This window comes from Pecten maximus, chromosome 7 (genome assembly GCF_902652985.1).
Source record: "Pecten maximus chromosome 7, xPecMax1.1, whole genome shotgun sequence".
In the NCBI taxonomy this organism is placed as follows: domain Eukaryota; kingdom Metazoa; phylum Mollusca; class Bivalvia; order Pectinida; family Pectinidae; genus Pecten; species Pecten maximus.
Window position 1 is genome coordinate 7,334,211 of NC_047021.1, and position 15,673 is coordinate 7,349,883.

The 15,673-nt window shown below is 33.2% G+C and overlaps 1 protein-coding gene across 1 annotated transcript in view; it reads left to right on the forward strand.

Moving 5' to 3' along the window:
* The window catches only part of LOC117331472 (scm-like with four MBT domains protein 1), a 32,565-nt gene extending 23,185 nt beyond the window's left edge, over positions 1-9,380 (forward strand). The window contains exon 16 of the mRNA XM_033890199.1: positions 1,723-9,380. Within this exon, the coding sequence (XP_033746090.1) occupies positions 1,723-1,863 (141 nt within the window). The 3' untranslated portion in view covers positions 1,864-9,380. The remainder of the gene's footprint in view (positions 1-1,722) is intronic.
* The last annotated feature ends 6,293 nt before the right edge of the window (positions 9,381-15,673 follow it).

Sequence of the window (15,673 nt, forward strand, 5' to 3'; positions counted from 1 at the left end):
ACCATCCAACATCTCCCTCATTAACCCTGTACCATCCAATATCTCCTCATTAACCCGGTACCATCCACATCTCCTCATTAACCCTGTACCATTCAACAATCTCCTCATTAACCCTGTACCATCCAATATCATCCTCATTAACCCTGTACCATCCAACATCCCTTAATTAAACTGCTCTCATAACCTTACCATCCAATCTCCTCATTAACCCTGTACCATCAACAGCATCTCCTCAGTAACCCTGTACCATCCAACATCATCCTCATTAACCCTGTACCATCCACATCAATTCCTCATTAACCCTGTACCATCCAATCATCTCCTCATTAACCCTGTACCATCCAATATCAATCTCCTCATTAACCCTGTACCATCCAACATCAATCTCCTCATTAACCCTGTACCATCAACAATCAATCTCCTCATTAACCCTGTACCATCCACCATCAATCTCCTCATAACCCTGTACCATCCAACATCATCTCCTCATTAACCCTGGACCATCCAACATCTCCTCATTTAACCCTGTACCATCCAACATCTCCTCATTAACCCTGTACCATCCAACATCTCCTCATTAACCCTGTACCATCCAACATCAATCTCCTCATTAACCCTGTACCATCCAACATCTCCTCATTAACCCTGTACCATCCAATATCTCCTCATTAACCCTGTACCATCCAACATCACCCTCTTAACCCTGTACCATCCAACATCAATCTCCTCATTAACCCTGTACCATCCAACATCAATCTCCTCATTAACCTTGTACCATCCAACATCAATCTCCTCATTAACCCTGTACCATCCAACATCAATCTCCTCATTAACCCTGTACCATCCAACATCAATCTCCTCATTAACCCGTACCATCCAACATCAATCTCCTCACTAACCCTGTACCATCCACATCAATCTCCTCATTAACCCTGTACCATCCAACATCAATCTCCTCATTAACCCTGGTACCAATCCAACATTTCTCATTAACCCTGTACCATCCAACAATCTCCTCATTAACCCTGTACCATCCAACATCTCCTCATTAACCCTGTACCATCCAACATCAATCTCCTCATTAACCCTGTACCATCCAATATCAATCTCCTCATTAACCCTGTACCATCCAACATCTCCTCATTAACCCTGTACCATCCAACATCTCCTCATTAACCCTGTACCATCCAATATCAATCTCCTCATTAACCCTGTACCATCCAACATCAATCTCCTCATTAACCCTGTACCATCCAACAATCTCCTCATTAACCCTGTACCATCCAACATCAATCTCCTCATTAACCCTGTACCATCCAATATCAATCTCCTCATTAACCCTGTACCATCCAATATCAATCTCCTCATTAACCCTGTACCATCCAACATCTCCTCATTAACCCTGTACCATCCAACATCAATCTCCTCATTAACCCTGTACCATCCAACATCTCCTCATTAACCCTGTACCATCCAACATCTCCTCATTAACCCTGTACCATCCAACATCAATCTCCTCATTAACCCTGTACCATCCAATATCAATCTCCTCATTAACCCTGTACCATCCAATATCTCCTCATTAACCCCAATACCATCAAACACCAATTATCTGCATTAACCCCAAGTGTATTTTTTGATGGGTGTCTGATTAATGTTTTTTTTCTGTCACCAATCTATAGTGTATGTCTTTGCCACTGACTGATAATGTCTTCTCTACAGGAAATCGATGGTCAAGCCCTGCTGTTATTAACCCTCCCAACTGTACAGGAACATCTGGAGCTCAAACTTGGACCAGCCATCAAACTTTGCCATCAGATTGAAAAAGTCAAGATTGCTTTCTACGATCAGTATGCTAAATAGTCTTGTGTTGAAAATTCAGATACTATCAACAACATTACTGCTTCAAAGCATACTGAAGATATGTTTACTGTATCATAATGTGACTTGTTACTGAACAGTCACTTACAACGAAGTACAAGTATCATTTCAAGTGACAAATGAAATATATCTTCTATTTTTTCCAGTATGCCAAAATCAATTAGCATGCCATTAAGATTTTTCAGGTCACTTATATGCAGGGGTGACTGGTATGGTGTTAGTCATTTTTGAGATTACTGTGTATTGTGTTGATATCCAGCAACTTTTGAATGTCTGGGACAGCATGTTGTGACAGGAAATACTAGATTATATACCCCTAGTCCTTCATGTGTGTAACTGTGCTATATAGTGAAAAGTCAATTTCAGAATGTTACAAACAACATAGCAATGTGTCGTGCATCTTTACATTATCTAGAAGAAATGGCTATGTGTGTCAATACATCCTCCAAATAAATTTGTATGCATTTAGCAAGAACTAGAAATCCAATTCTCAGTCCCGCTCAGTGGAGGGTTGTGTCATCACTTATTGTATCAGGGAATGTAATCAGAAGATTATCTTAAATTGCTCAATAGATGAAGGGTGACTTTGGGAAGACAGCCTGTTGTAGAGCAGGTCTCTTAGAAACGAATTGTGGAAGCTGGTATTGGAACTCCTAGAGGAGAACATGTGATGGACTGAGCTTACATAGTGATGTGAAACTTTTTTATCAGGTTTACATGTTGATTTGTACATAGTAGATTGAAAGTGAATGTTTTAGGAACAAAAAGTAGGTTGTGTCATTTGACATCAAACATTATTTATCTTGTGTTGTCCAATTCCACTCAGTTTTAAATTTGAATGAACAGATTATAAATACGATATGAAGTCAAAATTATGATGTCAGCTTTAAGTTACTTGTTAAATTGAATTTCTTTAATCAAATTTAGATTAGTGAAAAAAAATGATGAGAAAGAATAATCAAATTTAGATTAGTGAAAAAAATGATGAGAAAGAACTCTTGTAACGGATCTAATTTCTGTTTATGAAATCTTTCTAGATATGACAGAAATGATATTAAGATTAGAATAGTTTTTTTACGTACATTAGCAATGAATATTTTTCAGCAGTGTACACTGGCAATTCATTCTCCCTTGCATTTCTCTGTAAAGGTGATCATTTTTACAGCACCTTTTCCTTTCAGAGAGACTGGTCCTTCATCAAGTTTACGGTGATCATGTACCATGTTGAGGTACATGTATGTAGATATTGGTCCAGAGGTCGTATATACAAAAAATGTATATATAGCATATGCTTGCCATAGTATGTGCAATACGTTACTGTTCATGACATGTTGCAGGTTTTCAGCATTAAGAACAAATAGGTCATTGAATATGTGCTATTGTTTTGCTGAGGATTTACGCTCATTTCTAGTAGATTTATTGTCTCTTTGTGTCTTAAGTGCTTTTCATGTGCATGTGATGCTATAAGTATGGAGTTTAGTATATTGGAAAACAAATAGTAAATCAGTTTTTGCCTTTTTTTTATCAGCTTTCCATGCCAGGGCCAAGTAAGAGTGTCACTGTAGTTCAATTACTTCTTTTCCAATATGGAACTTTACCGGTATTTAAGAATTAAATTGTTGTTAGATTAAGCTGTTTGGTGAAAGCAAAGCCAGCACTACTATATCTAATTAACTTTGTTTATAAACAAAGACATTTTTGTTTTCAGTTGTATAGAATATATGTGTGTACCTTTATCTGAATTACAGATCTCATCTAAATGTTTTTATCATATGCCAGAATTGACTGTTCTGTGGACTGATTGAACTTGTTTGAAAAGCATAATTTACTCAAAAATATATAAAACATCTTGTACCTGTATACTGTGTGAATTTGTTTCATATTTTGTAGATTGAGAATTAGAATGTTTTCAATCATTATTTTGATCTGCAAGAGAAACTTCCAAATATAAAACTACTCAAACACAGATATAATAAGTGCCATCAAGAGTTTGACATTTGAACATTTGAGATTCGCCACTTCTTACCTACATTTGAATAGCCTACAGGTGCAGTTACGTGTAGCTTGTATTTTGTACTAATTACTAAGGGAGATACTGTTTTAAATGTGTACTTATCAAAGGAAAACACTTATTGTGTAAAAAAATCTAATTACCAGCTGGTCATGAGATTTTTTAGTCCGAATTTTTATAATCTTTATAAAATTTGAATCCAACAGTCGGTCTGAATCGGACATAATTTTTGTTTTTGCATGTAAAAATCAAATTAAAAGTAATTGATAAGTTTATATTTGTTAATTAATATAAGAAGAAGTGTAGAAGAAGAGTAGAAGAAGAGTAGTGAATGATTTATATATATTTAGAATGATAAATCATTTGTGTTTGGACTACTTTTGAACAAGATTGAGATTTGATAATTTCTGTGAAACAAGTGTGTTGTTATTGTTGTATATTGGTAATATACAACCTGTGTATTATTGTGAGTTAAAATATCATGTAGATGGTAGATCTGTTCAGAGTGCCAAGATTTCCTTTTATTGTTTTTGTTTTTTTAATTTATGAGTTGTTATGTATATGAGGGTAGTGTACATACACAATTATACAATTATGTACACATGTTAATGCAGGTGAACTAATTGTTCATTCAGCGAAACTGTTGACAATTTCTACATGTAACAAGAAAATTGTTATACAAGCCGAGTGAAATAGGAAATGATGTAGCTATTAATATATCAATTTTGGGAATTATGTAATGATTTATGTACAACAAAGATTTTTTAATGTGATTGGATATGACAGGTTTTGTTTGATTGATGTGCTTCATGTCAAACAGAACATAACTTCTTCGTTGTACATTTTACTGTTGACGATAAACAGATGATAATGTACACGAGATTGGGGGGATTTTTTCCTTCTTTCATAAGTGCTAAAGGTTTCATCCCTGCGTTTTTTTTTTTTGTATTTCACTAATGTTACCATGCCTAATTTGACATCAAAGTCTCAATTAATTTTCAACTTTTGATTAAACTTCTACCTTTAAGTTAGATATTTAAATGATTATCTTTAAGCTTCAGCTAGCATCATCTCCACCATATGGGAATGAAAAATTCACTGCTATAGAAAACTAGCTTTGTGATTTGTGTTGAGCCAAGAATATAAGAGTAATGTGTGTGTATAGGGCATTGTTTTAGATGTTTAGTAACCAGATATACTGGTATACAGGTGTCTTCAAAGTTACAAAGAACATATAACGGTAAAAATGCTAAAAGCTTTGCATCATCTATTAATTGTATGTACTTATGTCCGATTTTGTCACTTTGTATTTGTGATAGGTCCAAGAAAGTGATCCAATGAGAAGTCCACTCAATTGAGCTAAATAGTATTAGTCTTGGGGAAGTGTCTCACACTGGTTAGCTTGATACTGAACTGCCAGTGAATAGAATATTCAACATTTGAAGAAAAAAAAGAGCATATTATAACCCTTAATTTTCAGTCTTTAAATACAGTAAAACTTTTTTTAAGACAAACAGGCTTAATACCAACTTCTGCTTGTAACAAAGTAAATTTAAATCCCAAACTGGTTTCAATCTCATATATTTTAGAATCCTATAAAGAATTCTTGATATAACAAATATTTTCTCTAGTCCTATGGAATTTGTTGTAAACAAGTTTTACTGTTACAGTACATGAAAATCATGCAATTCACCAAGCAGTTTTTATTTATTTTCGTTACAATTTATTGGTAGAAATATGGTTTTGAAGATTATGTGATGTACAGCCAGAATTATTTGTATATATTGTGCCATTAGAAAAGGTTATTTAAGTTATTGGTATATTTCACTGCATGTGCATGTTACTAGGAAAGTAGCAGATAGGATTTTATGGATGTTGCTAGGTATAGATGTGAACTCACAAAATTTGATGGATTATTCAAAGTTATTAATGATAAGAGTGATTTAATTAGATAGATACATTCCGTATCTTTTATTGACAGTATGGTTGGCTGAATAAATGACAGCTGTATAAAGGTTGAGTCGACTCTCCGTCATCTCCATATTTTAAATTTAAAGAGCTGGGACTGCTTCAGGAACTTCATTTATAATAATCATTTGTAATGAAATATATGTAATTTACAAGCAAAACAATTATTGGTCTTTATAAGCTCTGTATTCATTTTAAGAAAATCTGTCGACAAGATACCTAGAAATGGCTTTCATTATTTGCGCTCTGTAATTATAATATACTCTTCCCGTTGTGTTCGGTATAGATATTGACCACTGTACAGGGATTTTTACAATCTTTGACAGGTAAATCCTTGTTACCTTTGGTATGGCGTTTGTCATTTTGTCTGTTTGTGAGCAGTTGTTGCTTGTCATCTCTAAATCTCTTTTGAAGGTCATTGGATGAAACTTAGATGTTTAAAGATCACGGCTGTTAACAATACATATACATTATGCTTACTAAATACATGTACATGTATATGGTCATGAAGCATAGCAGTATTGGCGGAATCATATGGAAAGATTACATAAAGAAAAACCAAGGTCACAGAGGTCATAGTTTGTTTTCTTCACTGGCAAATAATGTTATTTATATTCATAACCAAATTATTTAAAAAATTTAAAAAATTAAAAAAAAAAAAAAAACAGGCAAGAAATTGTGATACCAGAGGTCATGTCTTATAATTTGTGGGATATGTTTTGACTCTATTCGGGGTCTTAACTTTTCATTTGAGGTTTTATGATTATATTGATGTCTGATATTTCACCAATCATGAATAGTAGATATAGAAAAAAAGGCCACGTGTCCAGACTCATATAGAATTCATACAGTAAGATCGGTAGACTTGGGGTGACATGTTACATTAAATATTGTACCTGAGTTTGTACTGGAGTTTCCTCCTTTAAATTGTGATTGTTAAAATATATCAAATGATTCAAAACTAAATGTCATTTCTTTTAACATTTTGAATTTGTCTTTATCAGCTTTTGATTATGTCTAGTTTGCAATTGATCAGATACTTTCTACATTTCTTTTGATTGAACTTTTTCGAGAAGGCCTGTGATTGATAGGACAGTAATTTCTCCCGTACTCACAGGCGAATCTCCGGTTTTTGGTACGTAGGGAACAGACAAATCTGTCTTTACCAGGGAAGGGAAAAGACAGCTGACACACGCTATGATGTCATAGTGATGAATTGTTGAAGTAATGTCACTATTGTTTTCATACAGTATTGTTGTGATTGGTATTCCCCTGTTACAATCCGAGGGATATTGGTTGATTGGAGAACAATTCAGATTGATATTTATTCTGATTGGGATTTGTTGATTTGTAAGTATGGGAGAAAAGTAATCAAACATGGGCATGTACCATGGACAGGGATATCCCAACCCTCATGTAAGAGTTTGGCAAGCCAGCTCTCAGCAAGCCTCATGCTGGCCAGCCAAGCTCTTACACTCGGGTTGAGATTTTCCTTTCCAAGGAACAGACCCATGTAAGATTTTATTAGTCCGAGGATAGTAAGCTACAGAAAGGAAAGTGATCATTTACTGAAGTTTTATTTCTACATCATTTGTCTATCTGATCCTGTATATACAATGTAATTATAATTGCTACAATCAATCTTGTTAAGATTTTTGGTTCAGTTATAATGTGTATAAGTTGAATTAAATAAAACTTGTTATTGTTCCAAATCCTGCTGAATTCTTAAATAATTGATATTTTCCATTTTTTACCAATTATCTGCTGTATTGTTGATTATAAATTGCACATTAAATTTAAGGGAACTTATGTCTCTTTTTCCAAATTAGATATATTATAGAGGTACATAGAAAAAGATATGTAGTTATTGTATACCTGAATGTATACATATGTGATACAGTTTGATACTAATTTCAATTACATGATTGTCATAGGTGCAGTTTAATATTTCTCATAATTCAAAAAAATGTTGCAATATTCATTATCTAAATAATTAATTTCCATTCACTAGTAATGTAAAAAGATTGAACACTTTTACGTATGATTGAAAATCATCTTATTACAAAAATCAAAATGCAGTAACCAATAATCATCATCATCCAGACATGAATGGCTGTAGTAACAGTACTCATTGCCATAGTCATATTTTCTATTGGTTCTATTACACTATAAAGATCATGTCTATATTGAGGAGAAATGACATCGATATCATGCGATTCCATACCAGTAATCAAATTATGACTAATATTTTTATTGTACATTCTTTATGAATGAATATAAAGTCTATTGATTTTTGTGTATATTGTTTGTAATATAAAGAGGTATATGAAGGGGCGTTAACAATATATATATGTGAGTAGATGTACAGTTGCTAAAATAGGTCGTGATATTGTGTGTCCTATATATAATTTGTGATATGTTCCTCCTGTGAAACACTTGTATTTTGTAGTATAACAGTGTAAACATGTAAAATAGGTGCTACCATGTTGAGAGTTTACCAGCGTTAGATATCCACCACACTTGTTCCTTTCACTCCCGGGATTCCTTGTTTCCTTCACTAGGTAAATTCCTAAGGGACCACAATGCACCCTGCGACAGATTATTCTTGTTCAGGAGATTTTGCTGACGTGGTATGAAATTTTTTTTCATATGTTGTATAATTTTGAAAACTTTTAAATTTTTTTCCATTATTCTAGCCCTTTGTGTGTTTCATTATGAATGTATTTGGTAGAATGCATGTAGATAAGGGAAAAGTCAATACTCTGCTTTAAGTAGACCATTCTTTGTTCGTAATCTGGTGTTGAAGTTCCGTGTTGTCATGTTTTACAATTCAATGATAAAAATGTATTTTGTGATCTTTTGTTTGTCTTCAATGACTCCAAAAATTTAACCAGTTTGATGAAGGAGTCTGAACTTTTCACTACATTGTCAAAACATTATTATTTTGAATTGTCATCATTAGCGGGAAGACTAACGGTGGTAACAAAGATTTTAACATTTTTTAAAGCATCATTTTGAAGAAATATTAAAAATACAGCTTTCTACATGCAAAACTGATGTCATTTACAGTGAAATTTTGATTATCATCCCGATTAACTCATTAATTGGCTTACTTGAAATTTTCCCCTTAGATATGTTTATATTAAAAAACCAATCTAATAAAATAATTTGTTCACACTAGAGATTAAGTCTATATGTTAAAATCATACTGTGTTAACAAACATTGGTAGAGAGGAATCCAATAGTACATGTTATGAAGTCATTGACTAGATTTTATAGAGTAGAAGTGATTTACAGTAGATATACATGTGTTCATGATTTCTGGAGACATTGCCTACAGGTGAGGTAGCCTGTACCATAGTAGGTAGGCATCTCCATATTAATCCAAATACTGAGGCAGCAGAATAATACCCTTGGTTCTGTGTGAGGTTATATTATATAGTCATAACTTATGGTGCAAGTGCCAATTTTGTTTTTTCCTTTGTCATTCCATCTTGGAGTAAAACGTTTCAAAATGTGAGTTTTTGGTTTGTTTTTCTTTCACCTTTCATCTTCTGTTATCTTCTGCAATAAAGGGCGATTTGACACTGATTACTGGTATTACAGTACTTAGATGTATCTCTTTACCTCGCCATCTGAGGTCAGCCATATAACTGAAGGATCCTTTATTATTCAGAAACCTGTATTTATGATGTTTTTTTGTCATACCACAAACACATTTTGCTGCCAATATAGAATTTTACCTCCAAGATATTGACCTTTAACCTGCATCAATGGAATTCAGGTGTCATACCCTGAAATATTTGCTGCCAAGAAGATATTAAATGATAACTTAATGACCTGACTTTTGACATCAATACTTCAACCATAAAAACAGCCTTTTGGCTTTAGAAATTTCTTAGAAATGATGACAAACTTGAAATGAACCATTTTGAACATCCAACGAAGGTTTAAGTTCAGCACGTAAAATGTACCTAGAGTCCAAAGCGATTCATGAAGCTCCATTTGTTCTAGAGGCGTAACTACAAACTTCAGGGCCCGTATCCATGCAAACATATTCATACTCGTAATCATTTTGTGCTCAGACTTAAATTTGCTTTTGGTAATAAATTTGATTAACATAATGATGATAGTTTTTCAATTCTCATGATTTGATGGAATGTTAGAATATTACTTTCAATGTAAAGGTTTTTCTTTTAAACTTTTTCATTAAGCAAGCTAAAAGAAAGGTTGAGCACATAATTTCATATTTGAGCATGAATATGGTTTCATGAATATAGATGTCAAAATTCATAATGCTACTGGCAGATGTCTCGGTGGGGGATTTGATCCTGCTAAAAAAATAATTCACACCTACAATTCATACGGAAAATGTCCTTGGTAAAGATACCTTTTCATAGTTCTAACAATCTAATTAAAATAGGCTTTTACGTGGCTACATTCACTGTGTACTATTCAAATGTAGTACATAGTAAACACAGCCATGTAACCGCTGATTTTAATCAGACTGTAGTTCTAATGAATTGTATCAAACTTTGAAGGTAAAAAGTCGCCAGGAATATCCAACTAATCTCCTGATGTGACATGCTCAACTGTATAAGGAATCATAATAAACATGTCCCATAAGTTTCATGAAAATCCATTCTGTCAGTGGGAACTGTTGGAAATAAAACAGAATATCTGAATTCAGAATGACCATGACCTTTGATCCAGCTTTGAAACCTGAAATGTATATGTCATAGAATATCTACCAATGAAAAGACTTGACCTTTGATCTGGTGACCTTGACCAAATGTCACACTCATTTCAGCCTGATAAACTTTGTGTCATAGAATATTGACCAGCAAAAAGATAAAGTTTGACCTTTAATGATCGGTGCTTCAATGACATTAAACATCATTAATTGAATTTTTTTTTTACTAATTTGGTCTTTGGGCAAAGATCAGAGACCTAATTTAGGGACTTCATTGCACATCACATGTGTTATTGCATTTTATATTATGTACATGTATTTCAAAATTCGGATGTTTTTATTGATTTAAAAGTGATATCCCCAGCAATGTTACACAAAATAATTTATTTTATAGAAATACAAAAGAAAAAATCAAAAGGAGTCCTTTTCAATACATTTTTATGGAGGCGTTTACGCCTGCCATATTACAATCACCTACGAGTTGTGACGTCACAATCTCTCACTTTCATTTTCGCTATATTTCCTTTCACAGTTCATTTTGTAGTTTCTTTCGGTTCATATATGATGTAGTTGAACTATATATACATTTATGATAACTATCAAGACTACAAATCAAGTGCTATTACATGAAAAAAGGTATATTGAGTATAAATTTCTCTTCGGCGGAAGCCCGGAATTTGAGACCTCTGGTGGTAATTTCTGTAACTAGGGGTAATGATTCGCTTATACTATTAGTTCCAAGTATGAGGCACCTCATTGTAGTCCGTCATTCAAAGTAGATGTGCACAGAAATGTATTAACTATGCTGATAATGTTGTGAACATTTCGGGAACTATTTTGAATAAACAATAAGAATAATGTCTTGTAAATATCTACACCTGCATCGATTTTTGCAAATCTATATCGAAAATACTGTTTGAAGGGAGATAACTGCGAGATTCTGACATTACCTTACAGAGGACACTTGTTTAACTACTAGGAATAAAGATGGAATAACAACCAAGCGCAAACAAATTTTCATAATACCCTCCAGGTTTTGGCTAACAACATATCTTTTGTTTACAACTTGGTAGTTTGTTCACGAGATTTTATGAGATTTGGTCCGATATTTAGCGATCACGTGTTCCGTCTGTTTACGTGAGCGAGCACTCTGTCAAAATGGAGGCACGTGGACACGGGCTTCACACGAAGCATCAAAGTGTGATGTTTGTCGCTAGAAATTAATATCTATCAACATGAATTAAAGGCAAGTTGCTTACAAAGTTTAAATCTCTTTGTTGACCCACTGAAATAAGCGTTTGTTTATTTAGGACGAAACTGTTTACGATAAGTTGTCCAAGCCTGGCTAGACCACAAAATCACAATATCTACTGCGATTATAGTCCGAATTTTCTGACGATCTTCCTATATACTATATGCAAACTTTAATCAGCTTTAAGGCGATATCAACACCAGAACCCTTCGGATTACTGCGATAACTGATCGAAGTCCCTGTGTTTCAAATCTATGAATCGGTAGACCTAGAGTGATCTACGTGATGGCGTGATGGAATTCGATCGTTTATTTTTTAAAACTAAGAAAACTGGCACATATCTGTCGTGGTGGTCATTTGTGCTGTACCTTCCCCGACAGAGACAATATACATAATCTGGGTTTTTGTGATAAGGTTTACTGCAGTAGCTACTCGCACTCGTAATATATATGAAAATGCTAAATTATTATTGAACCAGCTTGTCTTATTTATATATTATTCAGCTCACGATTCAACCTTTTCATGTTTTCATGTAATATATATACATGTATACATTTGTATGCACCAAGCTGTGAAATGTTTGTATTACATAGAATATTTAAACAACACAAAGTAATTGTAGATTAACAAAATGTATACCAATTGCATTTTAACCTATTAGTACAACTTTTTGTTGTTTTCATGTAATATAACTTTTTGTTGTTTTCATGTAAAATGATACATACATGTATATCTATTGGCAATCGATATATCAAATCCATATAATATAAGACTTTCTCAAATATCAATATTCGTCATAACTTTCAAAATAAATCTATATTTGCTTTTGAAATTTAATTAAAAATGTTTGATTTTCATGTCACAAACAAATCCCTTAAAATGCTCATCAATCTCATTATTGGTCTCCAGAAAGTGTGAAAATAAATGAAACTTTTTTGTCAATAATTCTATTTATTATGAGTTCATGTATAACCATTTAGGTTTTTTCCAATGTTGACCTTTAAAACTATATATATATATATACAAGCAACAATCTGTGGGATGTCAAATATGGAAGGCTATAGCTGTTTCAGGATAAATTGCCAAAAATGCTTATAAGTACTGTTTCTTATCACGGATCACATATATTGGGTTTTTGACTATTATGTGTTATTGCTACTTAAGTGTGAATTTTTTCGGCTTAAGTGATAATGTATTTCTTTGTACTTATGTGCAACAGACATCACGAGAGTTTAGTTCTCCTACATATAATATTGACTCCTACAAAAAGAAGTTGAGTGATCATGAGTGGTTGACTATGAGAGGCATTTTATCAAATCTCATATTGACCATACTGATTGCTCATGATCATATTTCATCCGCCTAGTAAACTCTAGAAAAAACATCTTAATTTATGAAAGTAGCTAACTCCTTTAATGTATGTGTAAAAATTAAGTATGTATATATATATATCGTACAAAACATCAAACTTCTAATATGGTAGATATGAAACATACATTTAGGCTGACTGCCTGATAATATAATACAATTTGTACAGAGTTTACAATCCTTTGACATTCAGCTCATAATATACACCATTATAATTTGATCTGTCGCCATGCGTCGGTCTTCTTCGTAAGACCAAGATATCGCAGAAAGGTGTACAAAAGTTCTTAAGCTGTTTTATCAAAATTGTTAATTTCATGGCCCCCTATGTGTCGCATTATCCTTGGGGAGAGGATACATTTTACTATAGTTTATATAGGAAACTCATCACACATATTTTAGCATAATTTGTTTCATTTTCATTGGAAATTGGTTAGCACGTGGTTAGGGCAAACTTTTCTCAATGATTTATTGTCAGAGAATGTCAAGGCCAATGATTTGTTATGGGTTTGAATGTCAAAAATAAAAATCTTATATTGATTTTTTTTTTCATTTCATATGAAAGAACATAGTCCACTGAAACAGAATGTGCATATTTTAATGTCATCAGATAAAAATATGGCAGAAAGATATGGCACTTGGAAAAGAATCATAAAGCTATTTTCTCCAGCCAAAATTAAAAATAATCCAAAATTGCAGAATAAAGGTTTCTGCTCTTTTATCTATAATATACACATGAAGGCTTGATGTTTGGCGCATCGATAACGTATGGCTGGCTACAAATGTTATACTTATATTTGACCTTGACCTTCATTCAAGGTCACGGGGGTCAAATGATGAAGAAAATTCAAAGTTCTTTCAAAATTATTAATTTGGGTCACATTTTAAAGAATCGGCCCTTTTAAAGGTGTGTGCAATGTATCAAGGTCAAATAATCAAAATGACGCAGATATGGCACTTTTAAAAAGAAATTCCTACCAAAATGAAAAAAATGACCCAAAACTGCACATACACATGAAGGCTGGATATTTGGCAAACAGATACATGTAACATGTGTAACTGGCTACAAATATTGAGTTTATCTCTCTGACCTTGACCTTCATTCACATTTTAAAGAACCGGCTCTTATGAAGGTGTGTGTGAAGTTTCAAGGGCAAGTTATCAAAAATGATGTAGACATGCCCTTTAAAGAATGTTTTCTTGCCAAAATAAAAAAATTATCCATAAATTGCAATTCATTTGTTGGCTCAAAAGGGGTCAATTTGGCCTAATTGACATAAATAACTTCTTCTCTGAAACTAAGCAATCGATATAGCTCATACATGACTGGTAGCATCCTTTTGGGTAGGGATTCAAAATTGTAAAAATGGTGGGGTTGACCCCCGGGGGGCAGGGTCAAAAGGGGTCAATTGGTTTCTCTGAAACTAAGTTATGGATATAACTCACATTGGTGTGGTAGCAATCCCTATGGGGTTGTACCCAAAGTCAATTTCATTTCATGGATTAATTGCACAATTTGGTATAAAACCTACATTTGTATGGTAGCTTGGTTATGGGGTTGGTATTCAAAATTCTACAAATGTTGGGGTTAACCTCCCGGGGCTGAAGGATGGGACCAAAATAGGTCAATTTCGCTAAATTGACATTTTTAGAATAACAATAAACCAATGTACATGTACCCATATAAAATGCTTATGATATGTTGACATAGAAATACCAGCGACAAATAAATATAAGCATCATTCTTGTTTCATATCTCATAAAACCAGGTGAGCGATACAGGCCCTCTGGGCCTCTTGTTTTATCTGTGAAACCATTCGGATCCCAACTCCATAATTTTGCTGGACACCAAGAGATGAACACAATCCTGATGTAAAAATAGGCCCAGGGTTCTTTCCTCACCCCAAGGGACTTATACAATCATATTGAATTGATATCAAATATGAAAGTTTTCTTCAATATTTTGCATGTAAAACGCTGTATATTTATATACAGTACCTATAGCTACTAGGCTATTATCTACATCTTGGTGGTAAATTAAAAAGCAACAAATCACAAATCACAATTTATTGTTTAATATTGACATTGGATCTATTAAAATAGATGGAATTGATATCTAATTTTGAAATAATTGTCCTTAAAAATGAGGTCTTTGTTAAAAAAAAAGTGTAATAACTTTTAAAAGCTGTCAATCTAATTTTGATATTATTCTAAGATCAAAATAGAAAGGAATAAACAATTTTGTTTACAAGATATTGAAAGACATTGCACACTTTCAACAAAAAAAGTAGCAGACACTCCCTGTATTTTCAATACATATCGTGCATTACTATAACTTATTGAAATGCATATCTTATTGTTTCGACGTTTCTAATACCCAGGCCTATAAAATATAAGTTTGTTTTAAACACATAAATGCAAATTTTGAACTACTTAAGTATAAAAGATGGTTTAAAGTATGAATGTTAATGACATGTACCTAAGTAGACGTTGATTTGAAAAA